The sequence below is a fragment of the Argopecten irradians genome, chromosome 6 (genome assembly GCF_041381155.1).
Source record: "Argopecten irradians isolate NY chromosome 6, Ai_NY, whole genome shotgun sequence".
Taxonomy (NCBI): Eukaryota; Metazoa; Mollusca; class Bivalvia; order Pectinida; family Pectinidae; genus Argopecten; species Argopecten irradians.
Window position 1 is genome coordinate 25,853,546 of NC_091139.1, and position 16,195 is coordinate 25,869,740.

Below are 16,195 nucleotides of genomic sequence, written 5' to 3' on the forward strand. Positions count from 1 at the left end.
GGTGCTGTTATGTTGCAGGATGGAAAACTATTGGAATATGCATCCCGAGCACTTACTTCCTTAGAAAGGAAGTGGGCACAAATCGAAAAGGAAGCACTCGCTACCCTATATGGCGCAGAACGGTTTGACCAGTATACATATGGCCGGAAAATAGTAAAATGATCACAAGCCGTTGGAGTCGATACTGAAGAAACCACTTAGCAGTGCCCCAAGGAGGCTTCAGGATATCATCATGAAACTCTACCGGTATGATGTAGAATTCCGTTTCCTTAAAGGGACATCACTCGTCATTGCTGATACTCTGAGCAGAGCATATCTTGACGAAGCTAGACCTCGCATCATGGACATAGAGGTCAATGAGGACATTTCAGACAAATGGCTAAGAGAAATATGTGACGCCACATCATCAGACCCTGATCTTCAAATCTTAATGAACACTATAGAAACTGGATGGCCAGAAACAAGGGCGACTACTCCAAATCCTTGTAAGCCCTACTTCGATGTAAGAGACACTCTGGGGATTATAGATGGTTTGATAGTGAAAGGAGAAGCTGTTATCGTACATAAATCACTACGAGCTGACATCAAATCTAAGCTTCACAAATCACATGTTGGATTAGATGCCACTATGAGGAGAGCCAGAGGTACAGTATACTGGCCCGGTATGAAAACTGAAATAAAGCAAATGGTGGAAACCTGTGAGGCATGTCAAGGCACCTCGATCTACGAAACTACCACTCAAACAACATGATGATGGTGACAAGCCATGGAAAAAGTTAGGCATGGATCTATTTGAGATAAAAGGGAGACAATACCTGATAACTGTAGACTATTACAGCAACTACATAGAGGTTGATTACCTCTCAAAGGTAACCTCAACTGCTGTCGTGAACATTCTGAAGAAACAATTCGCTAATTTTGGAATTCCAACAATAATTGTGTCAAATGGAGGACCACAATTCACCTCTAGAGAATTCCAACACTTTACCAAGACATGGGGTATTAACCATGTGACGTCATCTCCTCAGCATCAGCGAGCGAACGGCAAGGCTGAAGCAGCAGTAAAAGTGATCAAACATCTTATGATAAAATGTACCAGAAACAGAGAGGACCAATACGAGGCCCTTATGGAACTAAGGAACGTGCCTAGACAGGATACAGGACTCAGTCCTAACGAGATGGTGTTGGGTCGACGAACGCGTACGCTCCTCCCAGATTTGAACCATGGTCGCGAGGAAAATGATATGGTTAAACGAAAACGCGAGAGTCGGAAGAAAAGTGTCAAACGTTACTATGACAAGACTGCTCGTGATCTACCTTATGTGAATGAAGGACAGAATGTCTATTTTCAATACAAGGAACATGAACGATGGATACTAGGTCGTGTTTTGGAACAGTGTAGTGACTCTACCTACATGATACAGGCTCAAAATGGTGCTGTAAACCGTAGAAATCGAATGCACATTCGACCAACTAAGGTTGAGGCAATTATCCGCGATAGGTCACCGTGTACACGTTACCACAGCAACAGTGACACTCCGGACAAGAGTGATATTACGGTACCACAACATCAGCCTATATGTGTTAGCCATGAGTTGGACAATCGAGGAAGCCCGATTAAGCGCGATGAGGAAAAGTGTGCCATTAACACTTCACCATCTAAAACCATGGAAGGAACCACAAAGGGAAGCCTTAACGTACCACCCAGAAGGTCTGGAAGGGAAAGGAGAGAACCTACTCATTTGAAAGACTTTGTTCTTTATAAGTGAATCTTCTCAAATAATACGTGGTTCTCGGAAGCTCTAGTATTTCTGATGAGTTCCAATCAAAGTTTAAAGTTTGTTTCTAGTAGTTATAGTTAGTTAAAGTAGTTAGTATGTTTAAAAGGTTCTAAAGACTTGTTTGAACTGGATATTTTATACTGCCGGTGAACTTATGTGAAGGACACTGTTAAAAATAATAATAATTAGTCTAGGAACACCAGTTCAATAAGTTTACTGTAATACCTTTATTTCTTAACTTCTAGTCACATATATCTGCTAGTCAAGAGACATTATCATAGATATGTTTATAGCAAACCAAATATATAAGTTAAAGCTATATATGTTCAGTGCTAAGAAAAAGAAAAAGGGATGTTGAACATTATCTAATTTTGTTCCGTAAAATATAGAGATGCGGAATATCATTTCTATAATTCGCTAGTCCTAAATTTACATGTAATCAAGCCTCTTTCTGAATAAAGATGTGGACGGCATGGCAGCTAAGAAAACTTCTGTCTACTTGCACACATGTATTTTGTTTGATAGAACAACTCCACATCAACAACGTGTGCCGGCCTAGGCCTATGGCAGGTCAGCACTTATATTGACATATTTCACCGCGATGTATCGTCCGAGGTGTCAAATGAGCGGGAGAGTCGACAGAAATTAGACGGTAATTTTGCTACTGGCTCTCCGACAAACTCTTGTGATCTCGAAACTAAAACTAAAAGTAACAGTATGGCGGAAGACAACGATCTGACCGTGGATAACCAGGTTTCAAACAGAGACTTGATGAAAATTATGTTAGATGTTCAGAAAGGTATGGTGAACCTAAAAAACAAGCTCATGAGGGAGATCAGTGATCTCAAACACAGCTTGGAGTCTACAGATGAGACAGTCACAGATATAGAGAAAAGACTTGGAGATATGGAAAGAGAGAGAGATTGATCAAAACATTAGAAGGTGCGGACTTCTCGGAAGAGTTCGGACAGAGGTTACGTAGTTAAGGCAGTCACACGTTCTCGCCAACGACGTTACGATGTCGGCTAACTTCGGCTTGTTTGACTTAATGGGACCGACCTAGTCCGCTCAACCTGCCTATATTATCAGGCTTTTTTAATTTTTTTTTATTTGCCTAATATATATATATTAGGGAAAAAAAAAAAGGAAAAAAAGCCTAATAATATAGGCAGGTTTAGCGGACTAGGACCGACCTAGCGATGTTCAACATTTATTTGATTTTTATCATAAGTTTCCGAATCATTATCGCTCATGCTGGCTTCGATTTAGTCCTGTATTTGCATGATTTACAACAGGATTTTTTAAACATCCTTTTAAATCATGAAATGACATATACGGGTATTGGGATTTTAAAGCTGGAAATACAGGTGTAAAAATAATGTCCATCATGATTGAAACAAGAATGAAGTCTACGATTTAAAGAATTGTTTTCAGAACATTATTTGTCAAATCTAATGACATGTCAGCCATTTTAATTTTCCCTCTACCTTGAAACCATCACGCTCGCCTGCTTTAATATATAAGCCTGTGAATCACGACACATGCGTGCAGTGTTACAGCTAGATACAGCCACTGTATAACGCCTGGCAGTACTGACTGGACACCACGTGATCTGATCGGCACAAACAGCATGCGAGGTCCTTAACGATTAATCTGATGTGTCTCAAAATCAAGACACCCTCCCCCCATACACACAAATAAATGAAATAAAACTGCTTTCTGTATAATAAAACCGTTTTAAACGTGCAACTTTACAAATAAATGAATCGATGTGTGAATAGTCCAGAAGTACAAGTCAGATGATTAAGACACATTCCAAACATTGGGTTGAATTAGAATGGGACACATCACACGTAAAATACCTGTCATGAGGATTGCATAGTAGCATAATTATATAAGTTGAAGTATTTGTAACCTTCAGCATTATTTTCACCCTATAAATATTTAGTATTAGGTATTTAGTAGACTCGAAAATTGAATTTGCCTGATTTGCTTAGATTTCTTAATTCTTATGAATATATCAATACACAACTCAATTGTTTAATCTCCACACTGTTTTTATCTAGGACTCGTCAGGAACAGGATCGGGAAATATTTGGATTTGTTATATGTGAGTTGTGCCGTTTTCTGATTGGTCTTATCTTTAAGTTCAATTATTCACTTACCTTCAGATTGCACAATATGTATGAAACAAAAACTAACACATAGTAAATGACTTGAAAAGCCCATTTTGATTATCCCTGAATACTGATCAACCAGGAAGTTATGCCTAGTAAATGCAATTACGCCTGCACAACAACACCGCCATTCATACAAATGCCTTAAACTTGTTCTGTGTATAACTATACCACAAGGACACTGCTATAATTAGTTTTATTTGGTTTTCAACACTTCTATTCAACGTGTGCACTGAGTATGACATTCGACAGGGTTTGTTTTACTAAGTTTGAAACTATCATTGGTGTAAACATCTTCATTTTTTTAATCTTTTTTTATACATGTCTGCAGTACACACACTCCATATCCCTATTTTGCCTTCAAGTTATATACCGTTCAGTCGGATGTTTAGGAGGTTTAAAAGAGGTTTTTTTATAAGGAAATGATATAAAGATTTAATTAACTATCCTGAAGGTTATAAGGTAAATTGTACATTCGAAATGATATTTATTTAAGGAGATTTCTTCAATGTCATTCAAGAAATTCAATTATCAGACAATGTTCTCCGAAAACTTCTATCATTCAATAAAACAAATTTGAAATGGGGATTCTGGCAATGCCATTATGATAATTCCGGACACAGTGGATGCATCGGCTTATTTCAGCAATTCCAAATCCATGTTGGTTCTGGTACTTAAAGATGCTGCTCCGTTGACAAATGCAAGAACAAAAAACGAATACCGGTCAGTATTGTTCTTCAGTTACAAAAGGTAAATGCATCATTACATCAATATCATGTACATCATAACCACAATTGAAAAAGTTAGAGCTTCATATTTTAATTCAAGATACAAACTTCAACAATAATCAATTGCGTCATATACTATATGAAGTTAGTACTGATCGTGCATACATTAACGCAAAATAAATAATGTATTTGTGCGTTCAAATGATGGATGTCGTTCATGCTCTGTCGGGGAGAGGCATCTTTAATTTGGAAATTCCGGATTTTATTTTGACTATTAGTCTAACCAGTTATTATTGAATGGTGAACATGGACGCTAAGCAAGGTGTGTCTCAGTATGTAAACAGCGGAAACGACACGCTATGGACTCAATGAATATAATACATGCATGTCATACCGTTTACTCATATTACAGATGTGTTAAGATAATCTGATGTACAGTTGGATATGATTGTCAGTCGTACATATGTATGTGTACGCCTTGGTTTGTTTATTTTGTGATATGCTTGTTCGATTCATTTGAATACCTTTGCTACATATCGTATTATGTATTAATAACAGTCGATTTATCCTAACATGAATCGGAATTGGTGTCATATCTGTTGCTGTCTGAGACGCATAATTGACAAGATTAGGAAAAAAATAAGAAAGCATCAAGCTTATTTTTTAATTAAACTTTTATTTAATGTACATTGTGATACATGTTTTCAATATCTCAGTAGGTGGTCATAGAACAAACTGAAGTTAATTTGTAAACTTACAGCTATCTTGATATGAGTCATAATTGTAATCCACATCGTTTTTACCAGACAAACTGGAAGTACATTGTTTGCATGACACTGTGTATCCTCATTTTTAATGCATCACTTATTCAGTTAAAACATGGTTTCAAGTCAATGCACAGGTAGGTGTGACATTTTTACCTTCACGATATATGGCTCTCTTTTAGCTGTGGCTCTGGTTTTGTAAAAGTTTTTCTATCAATAGGATCTGAATGACTCAGCAATATCTTCTCACGTGGCAAATTTAGCATGTAACGAATCACTATATTTTATACACCATATAAAGTTGTTATTATTTACTGAGATAAGATAAAACTCAACATGTTGCTAGGAGGTCTTACGTTATCCAAAAATAGCATTTTTCATTTTGATATTGAATCAAACCTTAAAGTTTATAATGAATGTACAGAGCAAGTGACTTCTGGATGTGGAATTCAGTTTTCATGTATGTTTCGAGCTAGATTTTTGAGTATAAGAAGTTTGCATGGATGCACACAATTCCTATATACATTCCTATTACAAATACTAATATCAACTTAAATCAATATGTTTATCGTTGTGTAAAACATCTTTATATTTAGACACTACACGCGAATACTTCATATAAAATCTGCTAATATATCCACGGATACTATTTTTGAGTTTTCGAATTCGCTGTTGTTTTGCTGACATTAATCAACTTGTTGTGTTATCGTACATATTCGGGAAATTCAATCTACCCAAATCTATTCCTTCATAATGTCCATCGGTAAAGATATATCATCGATGTTATAAAGCAGTATATTCTAAAATGGCAAACACTGGCAACTGATTCGATTTCCCTCTTCTTTTCTAAGTATCGCCCTTGACCTACAACAACAAATTTAACCGATTCTCACCTTGTTATTGACAATATGATATAGAAGGGAATAACGTGTATTTCGTTGGACTTTTCAGGTTATGTCTTGATATTTCAGTAACTTATATAACTTCAAAGTAACGAGTTTTGTCCCTGATAACAAATTGGCAACAAATTTCCTTTATGGGATGCACAACGCTTTTATGTAGAAAATAGAATACGTTTGTAAAACTGTATCAGAATACGGTGTGCAACCAACTACGGGCAAGACATGGTATTAATGGTCCTAAGCATTTAAATCGTTCAAAATGAATTTGCGGATGAAATACATATTTGAAAGGTGTATGTATCGAATCCCCAATATCTTTTGGGTTTATAAAGTCATAGACAAGAAACGAAAGTTTGCCGCTTTTGAAATTTTCTGCAAAAACCTTTTCAAAAATGAAAAATAACCTCAAACTTCTAACCAATTACATTGAGTTAAACTTATAAAATCTGATTATTACTAATGAAATATTGTCTGATATCACAATACACGCCCAACGTCTCATTTTATCTGTAAGGACATTGCCAATTTAGGCCAACTAAATAGGGCAATTATGCACATTTATTAGAGATTGACTTGAATACATTTTTGTGTTATGGGGATTTATATCAGACTACACTCTCGCTGTGAGATATGACGTACCGTAGCATTAATACAAAGGAGACAATGGCCGCCACCAGACAGGGTGCTGCAATAGCTGGAAGGACTGCTACAGCTGTCTGTACTGGGACACTGGTCTGTTGGTTCTGAATGTCAGATATACTTGTACATGTATATATCCTCTTGAGGTATTATATTTCCTCCACTCAATGGTAAAATGATATCGTAGAATATGATTATTTTGCACATTGCGCCAAACCCGTTTGTTATATATTAGAATCAGCATACACTATAAAAGGTCTTAAATTCAATGCCATACAATTAAATTCCATCTGTCATCTGGTTATGAGCATAACGTTATACTTTTCAGAGAAAACGGTTTGAATTTAACTCACAAAATAATGACGTCACAATGGATACCAAGGATATTATTCTGTGATTTGCAAGGACGGAATAAGCGTCCCTCTCTAATTAATCTAACTACATCCTACCTTCACACCTCCCATCATACTGTCTACAACGGCTTGAGGTGCACTCGGTCGGACACCCTATCTCGCACCAATAGCCATGATACCCATCTTTACAATCTAAAAGTAAATTTGAATAATCTCAAAAAAGAACGTTGACAAAATTAACAGTTGTAAGAAAGTATACTAAAACAAACATTTTATTTTCATGTTTTCGTACATGCATAAGATTAGGTGTTAAATGTATTATTATGTTTTATGTACTTTTTGTGATAGGTAGGGGATGGCTAACATGTGGAAAAATATTAATACGTATGTGCATGATAAAACAATTAAAGTTAAAAACATAACTCTTTTTATGTATACGTTTTCAAGAATGCAAATTGAAAAACTGCTTTTGTGTATTCTTGATGATTCTAATGTTGTATATTATGAATGTAAGGTAGGTATTTTATCTCTAGCTAAAATCAAATAAAGTCTTGTATCATAATTGTCGTTGCAAACTTAAAATCTAATATGTGATGCATTTAATACATGAAATATGCCCCAATGACGATCAAATTTAATTTTACGATATTTATTGGAGGAAAACGTACCTGTGCAGATTCCCGTGTTTTTTTCGCAGTACAGGTCCTTGCATGTGTCAGAACAATAAAAGTCTTACGTTCTTCCATATTTCCCAGGCTTACAATCTATATTCATTAGCAAAATATTGTTACAATGTGTTACCATTGTATATTATTATTCTATCGGGAAAAACATCTAAATATATTGTTATAGAAAATTTATCGTTTCATGTTAAACACATCGTTTTGAATATTCAATATATGCCCTTACAGGTATGTGATAATTGTGTCGTGTGTTTACATTATTCGGCGAATTCGACTGCATGTACAGTAGACACTGGGCAACCACCGACAGCAGACCGACTCCCTAAAACGTTGTTTATAAATGATGAAGACATAATTAATTGATTTTGCCAACGACACGTCTTAGTCTATACAAGTAACCAGAGACGTGTATACAATTTGAATGAATTCTGACAACAGGTATGGCTAGAGAAGGCATTCACCTGTTAGCTGTAAGTTACACATGGGTAGATTTCAGAGACTTTATTTAAGATTCATCTATAAAATTGTATGTGAAATAACACTATAAAAAGCAAGAGTCCACTGTACAAGAAGACACAACATAAGTGTACCGCAGTCTCCCAGAACACGTACCTCGCACTTCACACAGGCAAGACACAACATCCACTGGCGGCACTGGACAACCACCGACAGTAGACCGACTCCCTAAAACGTTATTTATAAATAATGAAGACATAATTAATTGATTTTGCCAACGACACGTCTTAGTCTATACAAGTAACCAGAGACGTGTATACAATTTGAACGAATTCTGACAACAGGTATGGCTAGAGAAGGCACTCACCTGTTAGCTATAAGTTACACATGGGTAGATTTCAGAGACTTTGCTTAAGATTTATCTATAAAATTGTGTGTGTAATAACACTATAAAAACAAGAGTTCCACTGTACAAGATGACACAACATGAATATACCGCAGTCTCCCAGAACACGCACCTCGCACTTCACACAGGCAAGACACAACATCCACTGGCGGCCGTCTTTAAATGATCCTGACTGAGGACGTTGATATAATAAACCAAACCAAATGAAAATTATGTGTATACAAGTAGTACGGAAAACTACCTTAGACCGGAAAATCCTGTTTAATGATAGCCAAAATTAATAATAAAACGAGTTCGACCTAGGTTTTGTGAAGCAACCTATTGCTTGACAAAATTAATACAATGGAATATTGGAACTAGGTCCTTATCTTCACAAGACCCATTGACTTGCGTACAGTCCTTACATTGTACAGGGTAGTGTTGTTCAAAGTCTTCCCCCCATTTCTAAGGAACACATCCTGCATTTTTGTTCAAATAACAATGAATGTCACAATAAAACTTACAATGCTGTAATGTAAAGTTAAGCTGATATAGTTTCGTCCGTGTCATAGTACTTGTTATAATAATGTTACTATAATTGCGATCTTACTATGGTACGCTCGAAGACAGGTATAATATGCTCTAGACAATGCACACATCATTTGTCATGTACAATCAAATGTAAAAAGGATAAATTGAACAGAGAGATTAAATTTTCTCAACTTTGGAAACAATTCTTTGGTTAAACTATACACGAACTGCTGTTATGAAACCTATATTGCCGCTTATAATATGTATTCAAACACTTGTATAACAGAAGTCAAATTTCCGTATAAGTGCTGAGCAAGAGTTGGTGTTCTTTGTACAGTTAACTCCGAATTTCTGGAACGTTCCTATACGACCATTGCTTTGAATAATAACTGCATAAAACAGCTTTCGTTTTTTAAATATTAACCTCTTACTTTGTTTAGTTTATGAGATGATAAACCCAATGGAGCAGTCGGTAAATTTTACGTAAACGCTTCCATAAACTTAACAAAGTAAGAGGTTAATCCTTACATTTACAATATTTTCTTTTAACAATAAAATAATTCAGAACATCAGATACAATCATTTACCGTGTGTGCTATTTGCCGTCAAAATTATACTGCCGTCATGTTTAACCGTGCAACCGCCTTTCAAAATAGCGCGCCGTTGACTGACAGCTTCATTCGCCCCTTTTGCTATGACGTCACAGCAAATAGTTCTTATATTTCAGTTATTTTATTCATGTCAAATAGCAATAACAGATTAAAAAACTTAAATATGTTTCATTGTATGCCTCCGATTGTCTCGTACATGTGTTATTTGTTGACATTGACACGTGATTATGTGGAATGTCACAGAAAGTTCGCCAATGTCTCAGGTATTCATACGCACCAAATCGGGTCACATTCTGCACTCAAGTTATTGGGAAATAAACATATTTGCTCCAACTTAGTTTATCGATACAGAAACAGTGGCAATTGTAAATATATGTGGATAAACCTTCACATAATAACCTGTACGGTCGACATAGTTAAGTGATATGACTTCTTTCAGTTTTCAGGCTAAATCAAACTAATGATTTTCTGTGGAGAACAAAAGTTAATAGATAGTCAATCCATTAAATACATTATAATAATTTACATACATGTACAGCATCCATCAATATGATGACAACCTCAGTGGCAGTCCTGAGTCCTTTTATCACAAAATTCTCCCAATTTCTCCCTATGTGAATCTGAAACGGAAGTGTCACTTACAGAAGAGTTTAATGTATTTTTGTAAATACTAATTATACCATACATAAATGCTTTTTTTACGCATGGCAGAAGTTGACAAAGGCGTCATCGGAAAATCAAACACAGGTAATATCAAGGAAACTGGAAAGAGGAAATTCCACACAATAAATCAGTTATATACGATTAAAATTACAAATTATATACCAACATATTCTGCTGTTCCAAGTAAAATGCTGCCACATGACAACATTAAATTTTGCCATCGCCAATAGAAATGATCTGCAGCCAGGCCAATAGTTAAGATGAATAATTTTAATAGATTAATTTCAAAATTGGTGTCATATTATATACATCTTCATACATGGATATGTGCCGACCATGTGTTCGATCTCATGATGGCCGCACCATGCCGTACGGATCACAACATATATTAAAATCGAACGACATCTGTTTCGATACAAACCGAATTCATATGAGGAACACCCAAACTTATTTTAGGAACCATCTCAGGTAATTGTAAAAACAAACTCTCCATTTTTGTCCGCAAAATTATATGTTTAAAATTGCAAGTGACTTATCTGTACTTTATTTATGATAAAAAGGAATAAAATACATCCACACTGGGAATTTAAACAGTTGTAGATAGGAGTCAGGGGAAGTAACTCGCTATAGAATGTCTTCATGCGACAAATTAAACTAACGGCGAGACCATTAGTTCTGAACATGTTTTAAAAACTGACATGTTTGTATATAATCATGTTTCATTTTTGTAAATTGACGACATGCTTATCATTTGAACACCAGAAACACTGAAGGTAAAGGCTGCATTATATCATTGGCAATAATGTCAAGGATCACATAATGAAACCTTGTAAAACAACTCTGGCCAACACTTATTCTTTATCCGAACTATCCAAAAATGGAATCCACTTTCTCCAGATCTTGTATCATAAAAATATCTTGAGACTGCTTTTAATCAGATCTCTCCATTTTTTTCTCCTTCCCCTGTACGTACTCCACATATCAATTACATATTTCTCATACGATGAAGTAGATCGATCACTAGGTAGTTGTATGGAAAAGAAACATATCAATTGCAATTTTAAGAGTGTTGTTTTGTAATAAATTCAATACATTGACTTTGTCATGTGTGTTCTCCTCGCAGATGAAAGATTGGAGGGTAACTTCTTCGAAAAGTTTGGATAGATCTATTTGCGCCTCGTTGTGTCACTTCTCCGATAAAGACCGTTTAAAAATTCAGAAATTACAAACAATGTATTGTCCAGTTCATTCATAACAAATAATGCACATCCCTATGTTATCACCAGTAAAGATGCCCGCCAAAACTCATATCTGAATCACCACAATTGTGTATGTATGCTCTACAAAAAGGAACCCTAACGTTTGCATTTAGTATGCTTGACAATATTAGGACTCTTCATAGATAGTGTGTTCCATGAATGTGAAACAAAGTGTTTAAATACTATTTTACCATGTGCATGTTTTTATTAAGATGCCATCCTTACAGGATGGTGATTTATGGCGTTGATGCTCTTGTATGACATAAATCAATTTACTTACAATGGCTGTAACCAGTTGAAGGGTCATAGTTGAAGCCATAGCAGTTTTCGGAATAGGTCAGATTACAGGAACCGTATCCATATCTCCCAATCTGACAACCTGCATGATAATCGAAATAAATATACAGATACGAAGATGGGTTCCTACGTGATTTTGCAACACTATTTGTTCTGCGTACACTCATCAAATTGTTTCTTTTAAAATATGTTCCTGTGTGGTTTGAAATAAAAGTTTATTGTTAAGTAATGTAAATTATAAATATTAAGTTAATGGCGCTTGAAATAATATTGTGTTTAGAAATGTACAATGGCAGCGTCAAGACCAGAAAAAACAAATTGTCTTGTGTTTGGATTAAGTCAAGGTAGTTCATCTTTTTTATTCAACTGTACACATCTGAGGTGTCATGTGGCGTTTTATGTAGATACATAATCTAACATATGAATCAATTAAAAAAATAATAGTCTTGAATCCCGTGTAAGTTTCTTCTGACATAATGTCATTGGCCTTGTCATTTTAACGGAGTAAATGACGACATTAGACCACATCATTACAAAAATTCAAAATTAAAAAATGCAAGTAACGAACTAGTTGTTGATATATGTTAAGCAGCGTTTGTTTACATTTAAACAATAAACAGTTACCAAATTGTAGTATATAGTCAATATGAATACAATTTGGGTGACAGATACATTGAATGATTATTTATCTGACACCCAAATTGTATTCATTTTGACTAAATACTACAATTTGGTAACTGTTTATTACTTAAATGTATCTCTACATTCAACTATTTTTTGAAGAAACGTCCCTGATAATTGCGCTTAAATATGCCGCTCATCACATCGCTTGCGTCAGCAGGTACAAATACCGGAACAGCGAATATTTTCAGACAGCGTAATATAGTTCCTCATGTTGTCATAAATAAAGTTATCAAAATACATTTTATACCACATCAGATTTTATTTTAGCCAATAATACGAATAAATCTACTAAGAAAATGCACTTTCAAAGTTTGTAAACATAATATCTCTTCATGTGACAGTTACTATCGAGCAATGTAGATACCCTACAATAGTAGTGATGCGGTTCCGAATCATTAGCGTTTGGGGAAGGACATCAGCTGATAATGGAATTCGATTTCTAATATTCCACACATTTTGACGTAGGATAATGGGTAATTTGTTGTGAGAAGTGAGATGCAATCATATTTAGATCTGACTTTCTTATGATAGTTTTTGCCTGATTTCGCCTCCTGTTTCAGAAGGCCGTCCAACATCCCATTTGACTTTTTGAAATCTTTATAGCGTAACATCTTTGTTTCTATTACTGTCTGTCAGATATATGTTGATAGTTCCCCTAATGTTAATAAAAGGAATTCTTGTGATAAAGTTGGTTCTTATTAGCACTGTAGTCGTTTTTCTTCGGTTAATCTGCCAAGTCGTTCGCAGTGATTTTCTCCAAATCCACCGTCCTGTTCTTGGGTATGTTGTAATGAATTCACAATACTTCGATTTAATTCCTGTTTTCGGAAGATATAGAGTATTACAGTCGCTTCGTATTGCCGAGTACATTTCTAAGCTGTGTAAAGCTCAAATGATGTGATTGTTCGTAAATTAACTTGAACATTCCATTAATTTTGGCTGAGTTTATCTCGAAATCACATGGTGTAATTCTACTTCAAAAGCTTACCTTGAAAAACTTCAAGCCCCACCAATGCGAGACGATGATGAATATTTCATGAACATTCATGAATTATTCATGAATATTCATGAATATTCTTCAATTATTCATGAATATTTCCATGAAAGTCATGAACTTAAAACTTCATGAATAATTTAGACAAAACTATTTCATGAACATTCATGAATCATTTCATTCATAAATTCATGAACGTTCATGAATCTCTTTTATTCATGAAATCATTAACATGCATGAACAACCCATTCATGAAAATTCATAAAAATTCATAAATATTTTAAAAATATTCATGAACTTAAAATCATCATGAATAATCATGAATGTTTATTCGTGATAACTCATGAGTTATTCATGAACTACAACTGACACAAACAATTAATGAATATTCATGAAACTTCATGAACTGGAACAATTCATGAATATTCATGAACTTGAGTCGTGTTCATGAAGTTTAATGAATGCAATTTGGAGTCAGCGGCATTTAAATTTCATGAACTCTACTGGGGGTTCAGAATTGAAATTTTCTATCAAACCAATGCTAATTCTTTTAGAATCAATTCAATATAGGATGAATCAATTATTTTGACAATAAGTATATTCCACATATTAATATGTAACATAGGAAGATCACCAACAGTTTACTGTGTTCATTATATTTTCATACTGCCACAGATAAGTGCTAACAACATCTATTTTCATGACAGTGATACACAGTAATCAATTTCATAATACATTCCAAGTAAATTAGTATTTGTCCAAAATAAACCTTTAGCAGTAAAGCATGACAGTTTATATGGACAATTTAATTCAATAACATCTGACAAAATTTCACAAACAAATATCTATCCATAATCATTATAGCAATATCAGTGTGCAACAATTTCATGTTGAAAAAGAAATGCAGATAAATCAAAACTTACTGAAAGTGTTCATCTGTGCTTAAAGAAATCCAGGAATGGAATAATCCGTTCATTAATGTGCCAAAACTTCCATTTTAAGATGAATAATGTTTCCCCTTCCACACGCCATCAGATACAGCAGCCATTTTGGATTGTGACTGTTTTGGCGGGAAATGTATGTCACGTGACTTATGAGGTCATGTAACAAGTCATGTGTCCTCAGTGAATATTTATTAAAATTCATCAAAATGAATGAAATAGCAGGTCAAGAATCATTCATGAAGTTTTATGCATAACTGATATTCATTAAAATTCTTAAAAATCATTTTGAAGAATTTTAATGAATATTAGTCATGCATACAACTTCATGGATAATTCTTGACACATTGATCATGAATAATCATGAATGTTTCATGGATTCATAAAACTTGATGAATATTCATGATTTTTTTTCATGAAACACAATCTGCTAATATTCTTGAAAGTTCACGAATCATTCATGAATATTCATGATGTCATGGATACCATCTCGCAAGGGCTCTCACTATTTTTCATTGAATTTAAAATTTTAATTATTTCAAACACAAATCCTATGTGACGATACTTAGCATTGTTTATTGTTTACTGGCGACCATGTTTGTTTACAATGTTTGTATTCCTACATAGAGACATCAGCACTGTAAATTGCAGCCATACTCTCATATACTACAATTTATACTAGTGATATATAGGCGTATGCAGCACGGAATGTAAATATAGATAAATATTATGTATTTCTTTCGCTAATTGCATCCACCTACAAAAAGGATATAATCCTATATAATATATACGTACTATATACCTGTACCTCGCAAAGCTCTAAAATAAGCTTCCTCGGTATACCATTCGTGTCTCTTTGGATTACCACTGTAGTTGTAGATGGTCACATATTGGGCTTCAAACGGGCAAGGTGTGTTACGATTAACTCCATTTCAGTATAAATGGTACTGGTATCTTCATAACAGAGGGTATCACATTACCAGTCGGTGGTATTTGACAAATATAACTGGTATCCGGCAAATCTCTCTTTTGTACCTTCGTCTGTAAACCAAGTGGAAATTAAATGAAACTATATATTATTTCATGAAAGATTTGTTAAAATGACATATTATTATAAACATTTCTTTGTGACCATAATGATGACGTTTGGCTGACATTACCTGAAAGATTGATACCAGATATACACTGGGCAATTAACAACATATGTATTATATCATTGATGTAATATGTAGTGTTACCATATATAATCTAAATTTACAGCATATTGTAAGAACTCATGTAAATATGTAACGTTTGGTTGAGCTGCATACCAATTTTATATACAATATAGTGATTGATAGTGTTATG

General features: G+C 34.6%; 1 protein-coding gene and 1 long non-coding RNA gene across 2 annotated transcripts; one reads left to right on the forward strand and one right to left on the reverse strand.

The window, feature by feature from the left end:
• The first annotated feature begins 232 nt into the window (after positions 1 to 232).
• LOC138326416 (uncharacterized) lies at positions 233 to 751 on the forward strand. The gene has a single exon (XM_069272525.1). The coding sequence runs from the start codon at positions 233 to 235 to the stop codon at positions 749 to 751; it is 519 nt and encodes a 172-aa protein (XP_069128626.1).
• A 5,280-nt stretch (positions 752 to 6,031) lies between these two features.
• On the reverse strand, positions 6,032 to 7,559 carry LOC138326321 (uncharacterized). The gene is made up of 3 exons (XR_011208889.1): positions 7,441 to 7,559; positions 6,992 to 7,095; positions 6,032 to 6,314 (listed from the first exon to the last, which is right to left on the reverse strand). It is a non-coding gene; the product is annotated as an uncharacterized lncRNA (long non-coding RNA).
• Between the last annotated feature and the right edge of the window lie 8,636 nt (positions 7,560 to 16,195).

Coding starts and splice junctions, on each gene's coding strand:
- LOC138326416 (XM_069272525.1), top strand. CDS start 233: ATGAAACTCTACCGGTATGATGTAGAATTCCGTTTCCTTAAAGGGACA.